At 36.0% G+C, this 19,058-nt stretch overlaps 4 protein-coding genes and 2 long non-coding RNA genes across 8 annotated transcripts; 1 reads left to right on the top strand and 5 right to left on the bottom strand.

The window, feature by feature from the left end:
* The first annotated feature begins 1,555 nt into the window (after nt 1-1,555).
* LOC110226587 lies at nt 1,556-2,827 on the top strand. Its single transcript, XM_021018540.1, has 3 exons — nt 1,556-2,066; nt 2,145-2,263; nt 2,339-2,827. Exons 1-3 carry the CDS (start codon nt 1,688-1,690, stop codon nt 2,825-2,827), a joined length of 987 nt encoding a protein of 328 aa, XP_020874199.1. The 5' UTR covers nt 1,556-1,687.
* A 339-nt stretch (nt 2,828-3,166) lies between these two features.
* LOC110226641 lies at nt 3,167-4,154 on the bottom strand. Its single transcript, XR_002330581.1, has 3 exons — nt 3,717-4,154; nt 3,486-3,602; nt 3,167-3,389 (listed from the first exon to the last, which is right to left on the bottom strand). It is a non-coding gene; the product is annotated as an uncharacterized LOC110226641 (long non-coding RNA).
* A 4,228-nt stretch (nt 4,155-8,382) lies between these two features.
* LOC110226081 lies at nt 8,383-10,506 on the bottom strand. 2 transcript variants are annotated; one of them, XR_002330207.1, is made up of 4 exons: nt 10,037-10,506; nt 9,763-9,839; nt 9,563-9,682; nt 8,383-8,963 (listed from the first exon to the last, which is right to left on the bottom strand). It is a non-coding gene; the product is annotated as an uncharacterized LOC110226081 (long non-coding RNA). The 2 variants fall into 2 exon arrangements; XR_002330206.1 differs by lacking the exon at nt 10,037-10,506 and having other exon boundaries at nt 9,763-9,942.
* Nucleotides 10,507-10,729: 223 nt separating this feature from the next.
* LOC9304900 (E3 ubiquitin-protein ligase SINA-like 7) lies at nt 10,730-11,947 on the bottom strand. Its single transcript, XM_021018539.1, has 3 exons — nt 11,795-11,947; nt 10,957-11,574; nt 10,730-10,735 (listed from the first exon to the last, which is right to left on the bottom strand). The coding sequence occupies exons 1-3, from the start codon at nt 11,945-11,947 to the stop codon at nt 10,730-10,732; spliced, it is 777 nt and encodes a 258-aa protein (XP_020874198.1).
* A 522-nt stretch (nt 11,948-12,469) lies between these two features.
* LOC9304898 (E3 ubiquitin-protein ligase SINA-like 7) lies at nt 12,470-15,393 on the bottom strand. Its single transcript, XM_002868780.2, has 2 exons — nt 14,761-15,393; nt 12,470-14,660 (listed from the first exon to the last, which is right to left on the bottom strand). The coding sequence occupies exons 1-2, from the start codon at nt 14,911-14,913 to the stop codon at nt 13,995-13,997; spliced, it is 819 nt and encodes a 272-aa protein (XP_002868826.1). The 5' UTR covers nt 14,914-15,393; the 3' UTR covers nt 12,470-13,994.
* A 638-nt stretch (nt 15,394-16,031) lies between these two features.
* Nucleotides 16,032-18,104, bottom strand: LOC9304897 (E3 ubiquitin-protein ligase SINA-like 7). 2 transcript variants are annotated; one of them, XM_021019793.1, is made up of 3 exons: nt 17,915-18,104; nt 17,134-17,684; nt 16,032-16,827 (listed from the first exon to the last, which is right to left on the bottom strand). In XM_021019793.1, exons 2-3 carry the CDS (start codon nt 17,680-17,682, stop codon nt 16,150-16,152), a joined length of 1,227 nt encoding a protein of 408 aa, XP_020875452.1. In that variant the 5' UTR covers nt 17,683-17,684; nt 17,915-18,104; the 3' UTR covers nt 16,032-16,149. The 2 variants fall into 2 exon arrangements, with proteins under 2 accessions (XP_020875452.1, XP_002868825.1); XM_002868779.2 differs by having other exon boundaries at nt 17,971-18,104.
* Nucleotides 18,105-19,058: the final 954 nt, after the last annotated feature.

The following is a 19,058-nucleotide window of genomic DNA, read 5'->3' as shown; positions in this document are numbered from 1 at the left end:
ACACGGCGAAAGAGCTTCCTATACTTGTCACCCAAAGAAGATATGAAGAAGAGAGATGGAGACAGCAAGAGACACGAGCGTGAAGAAGAAGATCATCTAGGTATGTCTGTTTGAATTTATTTTTGTTTAGTCCTGGCAATTTCTTCTAATTCCCGAGTTGTTGAAACAAAATAAAATACTATGTCATTCTGATTTCTTACAGGCCAATGCGCTGTTCTTCTAGTGCTAAGCCAATGACTCGTAATAGGGCCACACAGCATATGAGAAGTCCCCTGAATCCTGAAGAAATTGGCGAAACACTCACTAAAGCTGAAACTTCTACTGTAAGTTTTCACTAGTTTTGTTTGCTTTCGTCATGTCTTTGATGTTTTTTTACAAATTTGGTTGCCTGAAAATAGGCCTCTGGAGGGCCGAGAAAGAAGAGGGCTTATGCTGTGATGAATGATAATACTCCTCCAGTTATAAGTAAACCAGCTAGGGTATCAAAAGCAAAGGTAATGAATGAGACAATATTCTCTGAAGATGATGCGTTATTAATACTTCAAGAGATTTACAGCTTTTACAAGACTTCTGGCGATCCTAAGGAAAACTTTAAAAAGGATATGTCTTCTTCTGGTGACCTGTCTGGCTTTTGTAACCATTTGAAGCCAAAGATTATGCGCAAATCTTCTATCGCCCAAGTCAAAAATAAGATTTATAACTTGAGAAAGTCACTTGCAAACGTTTCCAATTTTGTGGTTACGGCAGAAGGTGGACTAGACATGGTTGTGAATCATAAACGCTTCCAATTGTGGAAGCAGATTTGGGGAACTGGTGGTCTTCTAGACAAACAGGACCCACATGATGAGGATGAGGTTTTTATAAATGTTTTGTGTTTAAGATGTTTAAACTGCTTAGGATCGTACTAATGGTCTCTAAAACGTTTTGTACGTGCAGCGTGATACAGAAAATGTTCCTCAGTGAGGAACAGCTTATGTGAATGCTGACGACGAAGGAGAAAATCAACATCAAACTACTGGTGTTGATATTGATGAGGTAAGAAAGATACTGCTGATGATGGTGTGATACAAAACAACAATTAACTTGTAATGAGTTGTACTTGCAGCTTCATACAGAGGATGTTGGTGATGATGTTGTAAATCAAACTACTGGTGTTGATGCTGCAGAGATGGTAACTGAAGAGCAAGGAAACGACAATGAAGAGGTAAGTGTGAGCTTTCTAAGATTTAGGAAGCTAAAATAGATCCTTGTTGCAGACAGATAATGCTGATGATGGCGTGAATGAAAATAATGATAAGAGTTTAGAGATGTAAAACTTTACCGTAAGTCTCTGTACTTCTTTATTGATCAACAATGGTGAATACAAGAACCCTAATTCCTAACCACACCATTACCAGAGACGCAGCTCTGAACCTAACACACCTCACAAATGATCACGCAAGATCATTTCTACATTTGCTCTCTATTCCTATTTATACTTTTATTCTTCTCATGATTCTCTTTAGTTCTTCACACGTGCCTCTTTTGCTCCCACATGTGCTCTCTTATCAAATAACTTTGTTCTGTACCTGCAGTGTTGTACTGAAGCCAGCGGATCAAATCCTTTGGGGGGGGAGGGGGGGAAGCACAAGGGACTCACGGGTCCCAGAGGGAAGAGAAAGAAGATCCTCTTATACAAGTTCTTCGAATGGTTGATGGAGAGAAAAAACCTCCAATGGGATACATATATGCAGCCATGGATCGAGCTAAAGAGACAATTATGCGGAGTTTCACTATGAGAGACGAAAACTACAAAGCGGCGTTTAAGATCATTGATAGAAGATGGGAATGTCAACTTCATAGGCCTTTGCATGCAGCTGGCTACTATCTAAATCCAGAATTTCATTATTCAAATGAAGACATAGGTTGTGAGGAAGTCTTGAAAGGTTTTTATGCTTGCATTGAAAGGTTGACTCCGACAATTGAGATTCAAGATAAGATAATAGCCGAGTTGGATGCATTTAAAAATACTACGGGTCTCTTTGGTATTCCAATGGCAATAAGGCTGAGAAAATCACAATCACCAGGTATAACTCTCAAGTCTGACATCTTCGTTTTCATAATTTAATTTTTGATAAAAACTTACGATAATTTCACTTTAATAGCTGAATGGTGGTCTTCTTATGGATCTTCAACTCCAAACCTCCGGAAGTTTGCCATAAAAGTTCTTAGCCTCACTTGTAGTGCTACTGGTTGTGAGAGGAATTGTGGTGTTTTTCAACTAGTAAGTAACCTTAATTCGATTTAATTATATTATGCATACAAAAATTACACAGCTTCTAATCTTCTCTTCTAACAGCTTCATACTAAAAGAAGGAATATATTGAATCAATCTCGGTTGAACGACATGGTATTTGTGAAATACAATCGCGCTCTACAACGTCGATACAAGAGGAAAGACACCGTCGATCCTATTGTGTTAGATGAAATTGATGAATGCAATGAGTGGCTGACTGGGACAGTGGAATCTAATAATGAAGATGATCTTGTGTTTGAAGATGATAACTTGACATGGAATGTAGTTGGTGAGGCCGCAGGAGCTAATGATCCATATTATGCAACTAGATCAGCAGCTGCTTCAAGTAGATTTGAAAAAGGAAAAGGCGTTGCTACTGATTCTGGTGGACATGGTCGTTGCAAAGCACCTCGCAGGCCACTATCTACTTCTAGTCCTATGACTTTGGTTGATGATGATGAAGAGATGGAAGAGGATTTCATTGGACCAGAGTTTGAGGATACGCTTTTCGAAAGAATGATTATGAGTATGATGACTCTGGTTTTTAGATGATTAATGGTTTAAGAACCATTGTGTTTGCTACTTTGCTTTTATATCTATGTGTTTGCTACTTTGCTATTATTCTACTTGTTGTGGATTGGATTAGATTGTTTTGTGGTATTTTATTTTGGTTTCTAAAGTTTAACTAAGTTTAAGAAAGAAATAAGTTTGTTACATCTTTGTTTTCAAATTGATGCGCCTCGTGTCTAAGTGGCGCTGCGCCTTATGCGCCATGGCCCATGGCTCCATAAGAGAACATTAGTGCCACGGTGCGCTTTGCGCCATTTAAAACTCAGGTCACTAGTTCCAGGTGGAGTATCTGACGAGAAGTGTTTAAGAGAAACACAAGTCTTGAGATTGAAGTGATTTGTCAAGCAAAGATGATTCTCAGCAGCCATCACTTGAAAATTGATTAAATCGTGTTTGAACAAGGATATCAGTTTCAGGTGGAGTCATTGTTGAAACAAGGAATGAGAATTTTTGGAAAATTTCAGAGAAAAGGCTCAAAGAACATGTTACCAGAAGTTGTTGTCTTCAAGCAGCCCAAATATGGTCGTTGGTTGTGGTGATTCAACTATTAACAGAATAGATCGGGTTAGAACTCTCGGTTAAAATCTGAATCACAAAATTTCAACTAAGGCAAGAAAAGTTGGTAAGAAAAATTGGTTACCTACGGGTTGTTGTCGGAACCAATTGAGCTGTGACCTCGTCGGAGGAGACTAATAAGAAGCTTCAGCATTGCCAGAGAAGAGTTGTAGCTTGCCGGTGAAGTGTCGGAGCTTGCTACCTGAAATGGTTTCAAAAGGGTGAAACTTTTAAGTTTCTCAAATTCTGGAATTTTTCAAGGATCCTAAGTCTCTAAGTGTCACAAGAAGAAGACAAGAGAGAGATGAGAGAGTACCTGAGATGAACGGTGACGGCGGTGGTCCTATTCACCGGAGGAGACGAAGAAGAAGCTTTAGATTCATTGGAGAAGAAGCTTCAAATTCATGGGCAGTGACGAAGGAATGTCTCTTGATTCGTCGAAATTCGGAGCTGCCGTGAAACAGGTGGAGGCTGAAGTGTGCTTTCACCGGAGGTATCCATCGGAGAAGGCTGTGGTCGGAATCAAAATTGATTTCGATTTCCTACCATCTTCTCTCCATCACGGGAACGAGAGGAATCTTGGAGGAGATTGGTGGAGATGATAATCGGAGATGGAGGAGGATCTCACCGGAGTAGATCGCCGGAGGAGGTGGCGATCTGGTGGTGGTCTTGAGCTTCACGAAGTGACAAAGGGAAGAGGTTGGTTTTGGAGATGTCGATATCGTCGATGTTGTGTTTTTGTTGGAGAATTGTTATTTGAGTTTGACAAAAGCACAAAATTTGGGCTTTAGTGGGCCAAACGAATGTGGCATGGAGAAGAAGAACAAAAGTGTGGGCAATAATTTGTGGCCCAAATTCATAACTTATATATCTCTTTTACAACAACATACGAGAGATAGTGGTGGTAGGTGAAACAAGATAATCTAAAGAGAGTTCTAGAGAAAAGAGATACAAGAGCTTCCCAAGCAAGTTTTCTTCTTTCTCTTGGTTGATCTTGAATTTTGTTCTTCTTGTGTGAAACATCTGTAAACCAAAACAACATCCACAAGTTTGTGGTGCTTGTAACCTCTTTGAGATAGTGAAGCTTTGGAAGCAAGAGATCTCCCCCGAGACGTAGCGGTTGAGGCCGTGAACTCGGTTCAAATAATGACGAGAAAATATGTGTCTATCCGAGAGTTCTTCGGCGTTCTAGTATATGAGTAGAGGGAGAGTCTGTTTCTGGGAAACTATGATAGTATACTTTTTGGTTTAAACAATATGATGTTTGGTGCAAAGGTTTTGACGAGTCGAAACCTTCCGACAGAGTGGGGTTCGAGCTCTCCAACAAATGGGGAGGAAGAGGGAAGAATATACCTTCCAAGTGGTGTTGGCTTCTCTTGAAATGGTAGCTGTTAAATGTAGTGTATAACTTTATATGATGTTTGATGATTTTTTATTAATTAGATGATGCAAGTTTCTATTCAAAATTTAAATATGCATTTAATATTTTGTGATCATTTCTATTCTACATTATTTGCTATGATTGGTTGAAATGTTTTAAACTAAAATATTATTGTAATGAAAATTAAAATCTCTTAATATACATGCTTTTAAACAAAATTATTTTATACAATGGATAGAAAGGAGTAAGAAAACTAAGAAACTCATAATTGACTTCGAAACCTAACCAGAAAAGGGTTGAGAAATCTCCTCAAAAAGCAAAAGAAAACTAACGACAAAGTAAAACAAAACCCTTGCTTGTCGAACACATAAATTCCAAAACCAAACGTGTTCGAGAAAACCTAAAGCCCAACATAAGATGTGCTGCATCAGTATTGAGATATCTTTATATATTTTAACAAAACCGAAGTAAATGTCAATTTGGCTCTTGGCTCAACTTGTTGACACAAATCTTCAATTTGAACGATTGCCGTCCACACAAGAAATAGGAAGGAACCAACATGAAGTCCTCACTACAAGAAATTTGTTCATTGTTAGCGCTAAAAATATGCTATCTTACGTTATAGATAGCGAATTCACAAACGCTATGTTCTCGGCAGCTATGGTAGAGGACACCCATACGATAGCGTTTTCTGACATGCTATTATAGATCGTTCAATTATAGCGGTAATAGAATGCTGCAATATACTATATTATAGCACACATTTAGTGTTATTTTATATTGTATTGTAGCATATTTCTATTTGATATATATATTACTATTATATTTAAATCCTGTTTTGCAAAATAAATTTAATTGGATTAATAATATAAATTTTATTTTTTCATAAATCATCAAAATACATAAAAGTATTACTACATCATCCATCTACATATACATTTTTATAGTACTTTTTTGCTTTAATTCTTTTGGATCCGGATTTGACCCGGGTTTTAGTCTATTCGGATCTTGGATTAGCAATTTAAGGGATGTTGTCTTAATTTCAAACTAATAAATGAAGCCATGTTGTCTTAATATTTTTCATATTAATGACCCTAATAAATAGCCGATTTTAATGGAAAATCGTTTTCATATTTATGCTCATAATAAATGTCCAGATTTTAACAATATATACATATATTATGAAATTATAAAGAAAAAAACGTATTTATTTTTTTAACAGTATATATATATATATATATATATATATATATATATTATGTTAATAAATTTGTTTAATATTCTAATAATAAGCTATGTCATTTTTCTTTTACAATAACAGATTAAATATAGGCAATTGCCCATTTAAATTGCAATAAATTTAAAATCAAAATAACAATCTACATATATATTTTTGCAGGGTTTTTTGCTTTTAATAATTTGGATCCGGGTTTTACTCGGTTTTACTATATCCGGATCTTGGATAAGACATTTAAGGAAATCTAAAAAAAACCCATCATTAATGTAGATAATTACACATATATTTCGGTATAAGCATATTCCAAAAATATCTCCCAAATCAAAGATGTTACGTTCAAAAATTGTTGTCAAAAATCTCTCGCTTTCCTTCTAAATCTCTACCATTGGCTGTCATCCCAACTAATTACTCATAATTATCTTTCCTATATTTCTTTTTTTTTCGAGATTTGCAAGAAAATTATTCAATTCCAAAAATAAAAGATTTTGAAGATATTGTGTACTTGATCAGCAAGATTTTAGGAACTCACTCACCCAAAACCCTATAGTATTCTCAAAACATTATAAATACCTTTCATTAATTAGTCTAATAAAAACTCACCAGTTTTATAGAAAATGAGAAATCGCAGACGTGATGCAATCTGTACGGACTCCGGGAAGAGCTAGGAGACAGTGGTGAACCGGGATCTAAACCTCGCCGACGATGTGAAGATGGTGACGAGGAGGAGATCGTAATTCTTTAGGTTTCGATTGGCAAAACAAGACGATCGGCGATCCAAAGCTCCACCGCCTGAAACGCAACATCGAACTGATCACACCGAATATCTTCAGATTTCGGATATGCTTTTCCAGTGGTAGCTTCAAAATACACGCCGGGAACTCCTTGATACGCTACACGGAGAGTAGATCCATGCGTTTTGCTGCAGCTTTGAAGAAACAAGGCTCAGATCGACGGAGCCGTTACTGTGACCGTTAACGACGGTGACTTCATCTGCTAAACCACCGATGATTGAGTTTGAACTTTCCGTTTCTAAGTTTTTCATTTTGGGTATATGAGAGAGTTGAATAAAAACAAATTGGGTTCTGTAGGTATTTACAAAATTGGTAGACATGATTCTTTGTTATTGGGTTCTAATACTCTATGTGTTTATTTTTTCATTATGTGAACTAATGAAAGTTGCATACTTAAATTTTTTTTCATGGCAGTTCTAAACATATTATTTTTAATATTTGTGATTATATAACAATAATAGGTTAGTGTTAATTACATGGATCATTAAGGTTTGAATAGTGATAAAATAATTAGAAAATACAAATAAAATAACAAGGCCGGTGCAAAACTATTAATTCAGACCTTAATTATCGGATCAGTTCAAGCTTTAACCCATGTCTTTTTCTGAAATTGCTAAAAATAAGTAATGTTCTCAAATAAATTCAAATATCAAATCTTCATAAATACATTAAATACGTAAGATTTAAAATTATGGAGCAATCTTTTCTAATTAAATTCAAAAATTTTTAATTCAAAAATTTATAATTCAAATATTTCTAATTGATATATTTAAATTTTTTGGCTTTTGTTTGCCCATTTAGCTATGGTTTTTGAGTTTTTATAAAATATTTTAAATATTACGGGACGAATTGTATGACACGGGTTTGGTTAGGATTGATATTAAAATAAATTTAAAATATCACTAATACATCGCTATAACACATATTAAATCCTCATTTTATTATTTAAAATTTAGCATACGGTATACCGCGAGTAAAATCAGTATAAAACGGGTTAAATCAGCATCTTATTCAAAATCATACAATTGAATCTATTGTTTTTATACTACGTCTATCTATAAAATTTCGATTTTTGTAATAAAATTTCGTCTCACGGTATATTATACATTTAAATTAAACAAAACAATAATATATATCTATAGAGTATCTTAAAACAAAACTTAATAAATTTTTCTAATAAAAATATAGACCCGCGGTGTACCGCGGGTTAACATCTAGTTTTTTACATAACATCATACAAATTTTTAAACAAAATAAAGCTAACATCATAAAGATAAACTTCAATCTCCTTTATATGTTTCGCCTTCCCATATCATTCTCGTCCATAATCTCTGTAAGCATGTGTACAAAAGCATCAACATATATCACAGTCTTCAATCTTGTTTCCTCAATAGTTTTTATCTTAAAATCAATGATGCATCAAACGCCAAAAATTTAACAAACTCAGAGAGACATCTAGAAGAAAATAAAGAGATAACTCATACATATATCAGTCTCTAATTTTTTTACATGATAAAGAGATTCAAACCCAATAGTGGTGATGAAGCTCATGGTAATAATATTAAACAAAGAGGATGCTAAACTAATCTATGTATATAAACCAAATAACGAGATCACAAAACATGGTGAAATCATTAGTTGCAAATAGTTCTACCTAAAGTAGACACACCACACCATAGAAAACACAACAGTTTTAAAATCATCAGAATAAAGAAAAGAAAAGAGCAAGGTATTTATATTCTTAAAAGACTACCTCTTTCGCGAGCATTCGTCCTCAACATGTTCTTGTATATTCTGCTCAGCTATCTGTAATAACATTAAAGCAAAGGTATTTGGAGCAGCAAAGTATTAACATTATTTCCACTTGTCTTATAAACTAGTCTCTGCATATCACAAAGAGAATACATAACTACAAAAGACAACCTATGTTTTTATCAAAATGTAAAACTAATTAAGATGTTAGAAATATCAAAAGCACCTGAATTATCCTTCCTTGTTCTTTATTTTGCCAACCATCAAGTCATCCACAAAAAATCCATAATATCAAACGGAGAAATTAACCAAACAAAGCACTAAAATTCAAATAGACAATGTGTAGCCAAACCTGAAGATCATCAACTTCACAGCCAACGTGGAGCAAGACCCTTATACAAGCTGCAAAATAAGAAATCAAACACAAAAGGCTAGCAGTAACAAGAAAGTACCTTCCAAAAAAATGGTTACATTTGAACAAGGCTGGCTTTCCCATCCAATTGATTACATTATTCTATAGCAACTAGAAAACTATACGTGCATGTTTACCACCACAGGAGATCCTTCACAAAATGCCAACATACATATAATACCGTAAAGTGTCAGGTTTTTTTTTTGATAACCCAGTATCCAGACCACACAGTGATCTGACTAGCCCACTGGGCCTAAGCCCGCGTCACAGAGATTTTTAAGCCTCCACTTAAGGGCCTCCTGATAGACTGGTGGTCTGGGGCGCCTGAGCAAGTCCGCAGGTAAATTCCCAGGTGGCCACAGGAGTGAGAGAGCGAAACTGCGTCTGGGGAGGATCGATCCCTGGCCTAGACCCACAGGGCGATCCTTCCAACCAAACGAGAACCACTCGCCCACCACCATGTGGTTAAGTGTCAGGTTTCAAGGGCTTCATTGTTGTGTCTACATGCAAGGCTATTATGAGAAAAAATTGGCCGATTCGGAAATTCAGATTTAAGATTGTCTCAAAGAGAAAATAAGGAGCAACCAACCTATCAAAATATGCCAACAGTGGTAAAACTTCAACCGGCTGCACGTTTTTATTGGTGGAATGAATTGGTTGAGACTTGCATGCCTCAAAGGATGCTTCAATATCCATGATTTGTCTCTCTCTAGAGACCAAATAAAATAAACCATTAGACCTTCTTTTTTCACTTTGTTTAGAAATACACAAATTTGAGAAACAAGACACCTATTGTTAAGATTCTGCAAGATGTTGATGCCTCCTTTCATCTCTCGCAGTTCCTTTGCTTGTTTCTCAGTTAGCGACTACACATGGAGAACATATGAGATTGGAAATTGCTTTTACAAGCTATAAATCACAAAAGAAATTTCTAACAAGTGAGAAATACAATTAACGTAGCTAAACGTAGTCAACCATGGAAACAAATTAAAGAACTTACAATTTCAACTCTTAAAATGACCAAATCTTAATAAAGCAATAGAGAAAAAGAAGCATAAAAGACCTTTCCTGGTTTTGTTTTTTTTTTTTACGAGAAGCTTGAGATAGAGATTATCGGACTCAGGAGCAGTCTTTTTTTCTTCTTGTTCTTACCTCCTACTACATATCGTTACCCTACAACACCAATAAAAAAACAGACCGGCTTAATGCAATTTTTCCAGTTTGAGTCTCACCTAGACATTTTATCGAACATCTAGAGTGCACAATGAGCTCATCTACAGAAAAACTACATAATCAAAATCCCAAGTCAAACTGGTTAAAACTAAGCAACAATAAGAGATAAAGTTGAATGAATGAGAGATTTCGATACAGAATCTGGAAATGTAAGCGGGGATGATAGAGATGCACAAAGAGAATTTCCCGAAAGCCATGAATAGGGGTCTTCAGATGGTGGCGACGCCGAGCCACAGTGAAGAAGAAGAGGCAGCTTCAACAATTGAGAGAAAGCCCTAATTCACTAGCTATCGATTCGGAAGAGAAAACAAATCGGGAAAACTTTGGTTGATGATAAACACCTCTACAAGTTGGCGAAACCAGAAGCATGTGACGGAGGACGAAATTGTGACCATTGACGGAGGAAGAAATTGGGGCTGGCGGCATGTTTAGTACCTACAGCTAGCTTCGACAGTGGCAGCGGCGAGATTCGTGGGTGGTTGGGACGAAATTGGGATGGGTGGCTAGGTCTAAGCGATTTTGTTTAGGTCTAGGGGAAAAAGGAGAAAAATCTTAAGTGTTCGTGTTACAGTGAATTTTTGGCTAAGTATTAGCGGGATAAATGATTTTACTTTCCCGCTTATTGATTTTCTATTATAGCGATTATTAAATGGTATACATAGCAACCTAATTCTAAAATTGATCATTCATAGCAATTCAGTAAACCGTGCTATAGTCAAGTGCTATCAATGAAGACTTTTTTTGTAGTGCCTCTTGAGGGATTTGAAAACTCAGTTTTCGAATGTTCTTCACCTTCATCGATTTATACACGATAGCACGTTCATGAAAAGTAGTTGATATATGACACGAGAATTCACCAACTTCCGGCGAAGAAGGAGCAATACAGCTCGCAGTCACATAAGTAATACCATTTGGGTCACTAAGACATTGCACAGTAAACAATAGGTCTTCCTTATATGCGTTCATAGCCATTATTGCCCTCTCCTTGAAGTCAAAGTCTAATTCAACAAATTCTCCAAGAACAAACCAACAATCAACTCTTCCTATGTCGCGATGAATACCAAAGTGATAGTACACATCCTTGTACAAGCCACTATAATTGCAGTTCTGTATGGGGCAAAAGCAAGGAGAGAAGATACATTCCTTCTCATGAGTTGATTGTTTCCCATAAGAGACTTTCTTGGTGCAACCAAACTTGGCGTTTTGGCATGGGACAGAGATTGATTCAAGAATACTCTCCATTGCTCTGCAGCGATTGTGACCGACAGGCAAAGTACAAGCAGGGCACTTATTACTCAATTTGGGACAGCAAGAAGCGCAAGCTAAATGTCCATTATCACACTGAAATACGAAATCAATGAGCCATATTCAAGAAACGGAATCTAACAAAAGGATTTTCCACTTAACTTAATATCAACCAATCATCTGAAGAACCCACGCAATTGTGGGCTAAAATATAATCTGGTTCTGAAGACACCTAAGACTGACTACTAAATGAACACAATTCCAAATATCATCTTCTTAATGCAAATTAAGTTTGACCCAAAAAAAATATATATGAATCAACAATAAAATATTTGAAACGTACCTGGAAGATAGGAATAGTAAATGGCTCAACGCAAATAGGGCAATCAAGAAAATCAAGATCAAGCATTGCCGAGCGTGTTTCATCCTCTGTTCGTTGCCTCCTTTGCAAGTGAATGTTGCTCAAACCATTTACAACGCTTGAGGTCCACCCCATAGGCTAAAATTGAATTGACTCAGGTTTATTACTCTACACACTTAACATAAGAGAGGTGGTTTTGCTTGAATTCGAAAGAAAAACATTAATCGGATAGGAAAGCAGCGTTCGATTTTAGGGTTAGGATAGGGTTCTTGGGTAAGAAGAAAGATTATTCTTAAAGTTTTTCTTAGGTAAGAAGAAAGATTACCTAGGTTTATTATGTAGGAAGAAAGATTTCTTCTCGGCGACAACCATAATAACCATTATTTAAAAATAAATTTGACGTGTGGTATATATGTCATTTTCAATATGGTTATTTTTCTTCCAGCTAAATCTAATGCTAACAGTATAATTAATGTCCAATTACCTTCCACCTTAAAATGATTATTGTGTTGTTGTTTAGGCTACTCTTCCACCATCACAGTTGTTATTTTTTCAAATAAAAAGTGTAGTTGATTTCATAATTATGTTACGATAGGCAGGCGTGTCAAAGAATTAATCAGTTAATGGTTGCCTTGAATGATTAATTCTTTGTTTAGTTTCATTGTCAGCTTTGTACAAGTATTGTGATGCTTGCCTTGAAAGGTTGGTCAAAGACCTTATTAAGGAAGGAAATGTCTCGGTGAGATGTTGTTTGCACCAAGTTCTTCAACCCATCATTGCTGCGTTCTTCGATCCGAGAAGAGTCTTTCAACAAACTCACTCGTGCTTACTTGAATCACCACCAAAATAGCAAAGAAACATATCGTTCGATAGGTTTTGTTGCTTTCTATTGGTTCAGTACGTTGTTGTTATTTTCATTATTGTAACTCTGTATTTTTTTTTTTTGGTTTTTATTGATATATCAGTTTAGTACTAAATAAGTTTTTTCCTTTGTCTACCATTATTTCTATTTCCTTGTATGTTTTGACGATACGGAAATATTAATGTGGAATTTTGTATTGGTTACCCTCAAAATCATCTATTGCAATATGATCATTGAAGAAGATCTTGTAGTCATGGTCAATTATTTGATAGGTTAATTAAGAAATGTTCTTAATTTAGATTAATCATACATCTTTGGTTCTCACTTCATTTCTTTTTTTGGGCAAACTAAACTTCAGTAAAATGAAATCAGAGTTTTACACTCCATTAGAGGAGGAATTGGACATAGCCACAAGGGCTGATTTAGCAAGAGAATCGGCTAAAACATTTTCCGTTCTTGGAATAAACACAAAAGAGATAGAAGTGAAGGTAAGGCTAAGCAGAGTAATATCGTGGAGGATCCATTTAAGCTCCATTGTACTTTCCTTCGAGGTGATGAGTGAGATTAGGACCTGAGAGTCCGACATAATAGTGAGAGAGGCGATATTTGGTTGCGCGGCTGCCATTGTAAGTGCACTTCGCAAAGGGAGTGCTTTCCGGCACAAGAGTTGAGGCCACAAAAGCTCTATTCACCGTGAAAGAGACAGTTGTGGAGCAGTCCGGTCTTGTGAACGTCCAGCCCATGATTTCATTTTTATATGTTAATTTTTTAGATATTATATGAATATTTGGTTTTATGTTAATTTTTTATATGAATATTTGGTTTTGATTAGTAATCTACACATTTGTTTTGGATTCTCATTAATTGATAACTCTTTAAAAACCAAATTCAACATCACACACTATATACATCTTGCAATACAACCTCACTATCTCTTTCATTATTTATAATGAGATTGAGAGACTAGTCTCAACCAAAGTTTGTAAGTCAAGGACTATGTTAATTATTAGGCAAAATTAAGGCATGTACGTATGTGACATAAAAATTCACCAACTTCTAAAGCAGAATAAGAGCATAGAGCTAATAGTCATATAAAACACATTATATGGCTCCCTGAGCCAACAAATATTTCATCAATCATAGCTCTGGTGTGAGCCAACAAAATCTAGTATAAACTGAAAGCTTGTTAAATCGAATTCTGATTTTGTTCTGATCTTAGTTCTTCAGGTTTAAAACTTACATATTAACAACAATTGGCAAGTTAAATAAACCAGACAAGATCAAATAGAATTTCCGTACGAATAAATAAGCAGCTTTTTCTTACTCTTGCCTCAACTTCTTGATGCAAAGCTTCATATCCAAAATTTCACCACGCAATAAACTGTGAGGGATCAACATGAAACTCTCTTCAGGTATTTGGTAGCTCACTTTAAGAACTTTCTTCACTTTCGGTGATTCGTAAGTCATAGTGTGCCCATCCACAGTGTAGGAGAGATGGTATGAGAATTTTCCTACTTCTTGAAAAGACGGTGCAATGCAGCTTACAGTTACATAGACACCACACGGCTCCTTAAAACATTGCACTGCAAACACTAGGCTTACCTCATATTCAACTCTAATCAATATCTTATCGCTTATATTCATCCGAACATTAGCGAAAGTGTCACAACAGAACAACATATATTTGTTCTGGTGGTCACTAATAAAGTGACGGTACATGTTAGAGTATGAGCTAGTGTAATTGCAGTCTTGTAGAGGGCATGAGCAGAGGAGAGAGAAGCTACATTCCTTCTCATGTATTGACTGTTTCCCATAAGAGACATTCGTGGTGCAACCTAACTTGGCGTTCGGGCATGGGATAAAGATAGATTCAAGAACACTCTCCATTGCTCTGCTGCGAATGTGACCAACAGGCAAAGTACATGTAGGGCACTTATTACTCAGTTTGGGACAGCAAGAAGCGCAAGCTAAATGTCCATTATCACACTGAAAAGCAAAACCAATGAATTACAATCAAAGCTTTATTCAAGAAAAGAAACCTAACAAACAATTTACACCTATATGAATCACACAATTTGAAACATACCTGGAAGATAGGAACAGTGAACGGCTCGATGCAAATAGGGCAATCAAGAAAATCAAGATCCAGCATTGCCGATCGTGTTTCATCCTTTGTTTGTTGCCTCTTGTGCAAGTGAATGCTGCTCAAATCATTTGCATCGCTTGCGGCACACTCCATAATAATAATCCTGAAATTGAATTGAATCAGGTTAACTAGTCTACACACTTCAAATATATGAGAGATGGTTTTGGTTGAGTTCCAACCAATTTATAACGATGTATAAGTATTAATTTCAAAATTCAATTATAATGTTTGGATTCGACTCTAAATCATAACACACACACACACTAGATCAAAGTATCAAACACGAGATGCTAGTTGCCTAGTCCGTGAACAAACTTCGTCTTGTTTAGGTTTAGGTTTCTTGGATAAGAAGAAAGATAACTTAGCCCTCTATGAAGACAAAGTTCTTTTGTGCTTTTGCTTTTTATTTTTTTTTTGTCGACTGTCAATTCACGAGTACTATAGAGATTTCCATTTAAATAATCAATTTTAGTTATCTAATAAGGAAAACAAGTAATTGTCATAATTCCGTTTTTCTCTCAAAGGAATCTAATGATAATCACATATAATCTTCTTTTTTTTTTTTTTAACGAAATTTACCATATTCTGCAAATTAAACCTTCCAGAAGATGATGTATTTGGTGTTACCTCTCGTTCCTTTGTGGATTCAAAGAAGATCTGGTTTGTACGATGTGAAGTAATAAATGCTCTTCCTTTTTGTCTGTTTTTCCGCCATTGCTCTGATTAGAGGTGTCATACGGGCCGGCCCGCGTCCATCTGGGCCAGCCCGCGATAGGCATTTAAGTTTGTGAGACCGCGACGGGCCGGCCTGCTAGGACCACGGACAAAAATGATATGTCCAGGCCCGCCCCGCTAAGCCCAACGGGTTAGCGGGCCGGTCCGCGGGCTTAGTTTTAATATTTTTAAAATAATTAAAAAAATAAAATTAATTATTAAAATTTGAAATTACCAATTTTTAAATTAAAAAAAAAAAACTTTTAGTATTAATTTTTTTGTAAATCTTATAATTTTATACATTAAATTTCGTTATATTTCATATATTTCACATATATATTTTCAGAATTATGTAAAAGTATTTATTTATTTATATTAATTATTTATTTTTATTAAATATTTGTCGTCTACGGGCCGGCCCGCAAGTTATAAGACATATCTCTTAACTTAAGAGTTGTCCTAAGAAACTATCGATAATGTTGCTCTTACTAGTTAGATTCATCAGGCCAAAACATATATATTCCAACGCAGGTGGGGTACATAGACTAGTTCTTCAATAGACAAGGTTTCCATAGGAATATGCAAACAAAAACAGAAAGAACCTACAGAGAGAAATTATGAGCCCGCATGAACCTTAAGTCCAATGGCAATCTTCATCTCCAGAAATTCACCACGTAACAACGAGTGAGGGACAAACATGAAATTGTCTTGAGGGGTTTCAGAGCTCACTTCAAGAACCTTCTTCACTTCTGGTGACTTGTATGTAAGAGTGTGTCCATCCATAGAGTAGTAGAGACAATATGCAAGCTTCCCTACTTCAGGAGTAGATGGTGCAATGCATCTAACAGTCACATACAAACCATGCGGCTTGTAGAAACACTGCAGCGCAAACAATAGTCCCTTCTTAGATTCCTGAAGTACTAGAATATTACCGGTAGATATGTTCATCTGAACATCAACAGAACCACCGCAGACAAAGGATATAGATGTGGATTTGTTACGATGGTTATCAACAAAGTGACTGTAGATGTTATTGTATGATCCAGTGTAGTTGCAGTCCAATGCAGGGCAGGAGCATTGAGAGAAAGTGCATTCTTTTTCATGAATTGATACTTTCCCATAAGAGACATTTTTGGCGCATCCAAACTTGGCGTTTCGGCATGTGACAAAGACTGATTCGAGCACACTCTCCATTGCTCTGCAGCGATTGTGGCCAACAGGAGAAGCACATGTAGGGCACTTATTACTCAGTTTGTGACAGCAAGAAGAGCAAGCCAAATGTCCATTATCACACTGAAATGCAATACCAATGAAAAAACTATCGAAGCTTTAAAAACCACACATATTCGAGAAAACAAATCGGTCCTTGCAGTAAATATAACCAACCATCAAGAGAACATGAATATGGAATAGAGAAAACAGAGTAACTAGCAAATCGCAGTGTCACAGTAAATAAACCCAAATGTAAGCTTAAGAAAGGATATTTATCGATAGTAAGTAATAGTTCATGATCATGATATATACTTAATCTGGCCTAGTCATACAAACATTTTCAAAGGAGAAACTGCATTTCAGAGTGAAACAGATTGGAAACAAAACCTGAAAGATAGGAATAGTCAATGCCTCAAAGCAAATAGGACAGTCCAGAACATCCAAACCAAGCAGCATCCCCGAGCGTGTCTTGCCTTCTAATATCGAACTACGTTGCCTCTTTTTCAAGAGAGTGTTGTTACTCACTCCTTCTCTATCACTAGAGCATTCGTAAACCGAAGCTCCCACCACATCAACAGAATTACATTTGTTTTGATCCTTGTTCAGTCTATCTTGTCCACAACCATTGCCTCCTCTTTTAGTTTCAGTCTTCTTTGTGCAAGATCGTAAATGTCGCCACAAATTTGATGTGAAAGTAGGTGTAACCAAATCCTTACCACAATGAATACAACGACACCTTTCTTTGCCATCTTCTCCTTTTCCTATCGGTACAAACTCTTTCCAAACATCGTCTTTTACACAATGATTAGACTCAAAGACCGTTTGCGTCTGTTGTGTCTCACTTCTTACTAGTCCTTCAGTTTCTCCATCATCATCCTCCTCATTCATTTCAATACATTCATGCTTAACATTAAGAGTTACAGACTCCAAATCCATTTCTGCATTAATCAAAAACACATCAATGAAATTTCATGATTTCCATCACAAGAGCAAACACAAACACGTCTCTTGTATAACAATCATGAATATGAAAAAAACCCTAAATAGAGATTATAAGAGATAAAAGCTATGAATTTGATCAAACCCAGAAACGAACATGACAAAGCAAACGTATTAAGAGAGTAACACTATCTACAAGTAAAGAGAGCTTTAGAAACTAAGAACGAACATGAAATCCCTAAAGTCCATGCTAAATTTTGATTCGAATTAGCGACGTTCTCTCACTTGAATAGAACGAATGATTAATGGGTTTTCTCCAGAATAAGCTGCAGAGGATGAAGACGAAGACGAATCCAGAAAGAGCTGAGAAGAAGCAGAGAGATTTTGAGGCTTCTTTTTGAGAATCAGAATTGACTCAAGTGAAGAAGAGAGAAGAAAGCACAAAACGCATCGTTTCAGTGGAATAACAAAACTACGTCGTTTTGAGAACTTGAAAAATCAATTTTTTTTTATTATAACTCAAGGTATATCCTTAGGCTTATGCAGGAGTCCGAGCCTAATCACTAGGGAGATAATCCATAGATGGATTCCCCCCATGTAACCACATGGAAAATGTGGAACAATTCTACATTTGGGGAGTCGATCTCTAGTCTAGACCAACAGGACAACTCTTCCACCAGACTAGAACCACTTGCCTACCACACATGTGGTTCACATTTTGTTGTTTTTGTAAAAATACTTTGTTATTATTAAAATTTGAAAATTACACCAATTTTTCTTTTTTTAAAACTAATCTTTTGGTAGTATGTATTCATTTACAAACAACATGTCTTGATTGTCTTCATTAAAAATAAATAAAAGCTAATTTTAAATCTAATTATTCATATTTTCATAAAATTAGTGAACAAATCTTGAAAGAGTGTTGTATCCCAAAGGTTCCTTGTGCATATAGTAAATGGACTTATAATTGGAGCCTGAAAATTTGTATGGAGCCAAAATATCTCTTTAGGCTTTTATAAGAAAGTGGCTACATGCTAGAGTTTGAGAATTTCTTTTTACTTAGTTATAACTTCCTCTTCATGCAATAGCTCTGCTTTGAGCCTCAAATACTAGTGAATCACCAAAACACCAAACCATTAGGTTTCAAACGCTAGGTTAACTGCTACATTAAAAGTTTTCTCTGCAATCAAGTATATGAACAGTGTAGTGAACCGAAAAACGAACTAAGATTTTTGAATAATACTAAGCCCTCTTTCTCAGATAGAGGCTCTTCCATCCTATAGCCAATTCTTAGCCACTTTATGCTTCCTTCCTGAGCATACTCATGTCCCACTCACGAGCTCTTCTCCCTTTTGTCCTCGGCTTCTTCTTCA

The sequence above is a fragment of the Arabidopsis lyrata genome, assembly GCF_000004255.2.
Source record: "Arabidopsis lyrata subsp. lyrata unplaced genomic scaffold ARALYscaffold_7, whole genome shotgun sequence".
Lineage (NCBI taxonomy): Eukaryota > Viridiplantae > Streptophyta > Magnoliopsida > Brassicales > Brassicaceae > Arabidopsis > Arabidopsis lyrata.
Note: the sequence above shows the minus strand (reverse complement) of the source record. Positions and strands in the feature narration are given on the sequence as shown.

What these genes read in the sequence shown, in the direction of transcription:
- LOC110226587 (XM_021018540.1), top strand. Translation starts at nt 1,688, where the DNA reads ATGGTTGATGGAGAGAAAAAACCTCCAATGGGATACATATATGCAGCC. An exon ending in GAGAAAATCACAATCACCAG is followed by an intron (nt 2,067 to 2,144) that starts GTATAACTCTCA and finishes TCACTTTAATAG; the next exon opens with CTGAATGGTGGTCTTCTTAT. An exon ending in ATTGTGGTGTTTTTCAACTA is followed by an intron (nt 2,264 to 2,338) that starts GTAAGTAACCTT and finishes CTCTTCTAACAG; the next exon opens with CTTCATACTAAAAGAAGGAA.
- LOC9304900 (XM_021018539.1), bottom strand. Translation starts at nt 11,947, where the DNA reads ATGGGGTGGACCTCAAGCGTTGTAAATGGTTTGAGCAACATTCACTTG. An exon ending in TTACTATTCCTATCTTCCAG is followed by an intron (nt 11,575 to 11,794) that starts GTACGTTTCAAA and finishes TCCGTTTCTTGA; the next exon opens with ATATGGCTCATTGATTTCGT.
- LOC9304898 (XM_002868780.2), bottom strand. Translation starts at nt 14,913, where the DNA reads ATGGAGTGTGCCGCAAGCGATGCAAATGATTTGAGCAGCATTCACTTG. An exon ending in TCACTGTTCCTATCTTCCAG is followed by an intron (nt 14,661 to 14,760) that starts GTATGTTTCAAA and finishes TTTGCTTTTCAG; the next exon opens with TGTGATAATGGACATTTAGC.
- LOC9304897 (XM_021019793.1), bottom strand. Translation starts at nt 17,682, where the DNA reads ATGGATTTGGAGTCTGTAACTCTTAATGTTAAGCATGAATGTATTGAA. An exon ending in TGACTATTCCTATCTTTCAG is followed by an intron (nt 16,828 to 17,133) that starts GTTTTGTTTCCA and finishes ATTGCATTTCAG; the next exon opens with TGTGATAATGGACATTTGGC.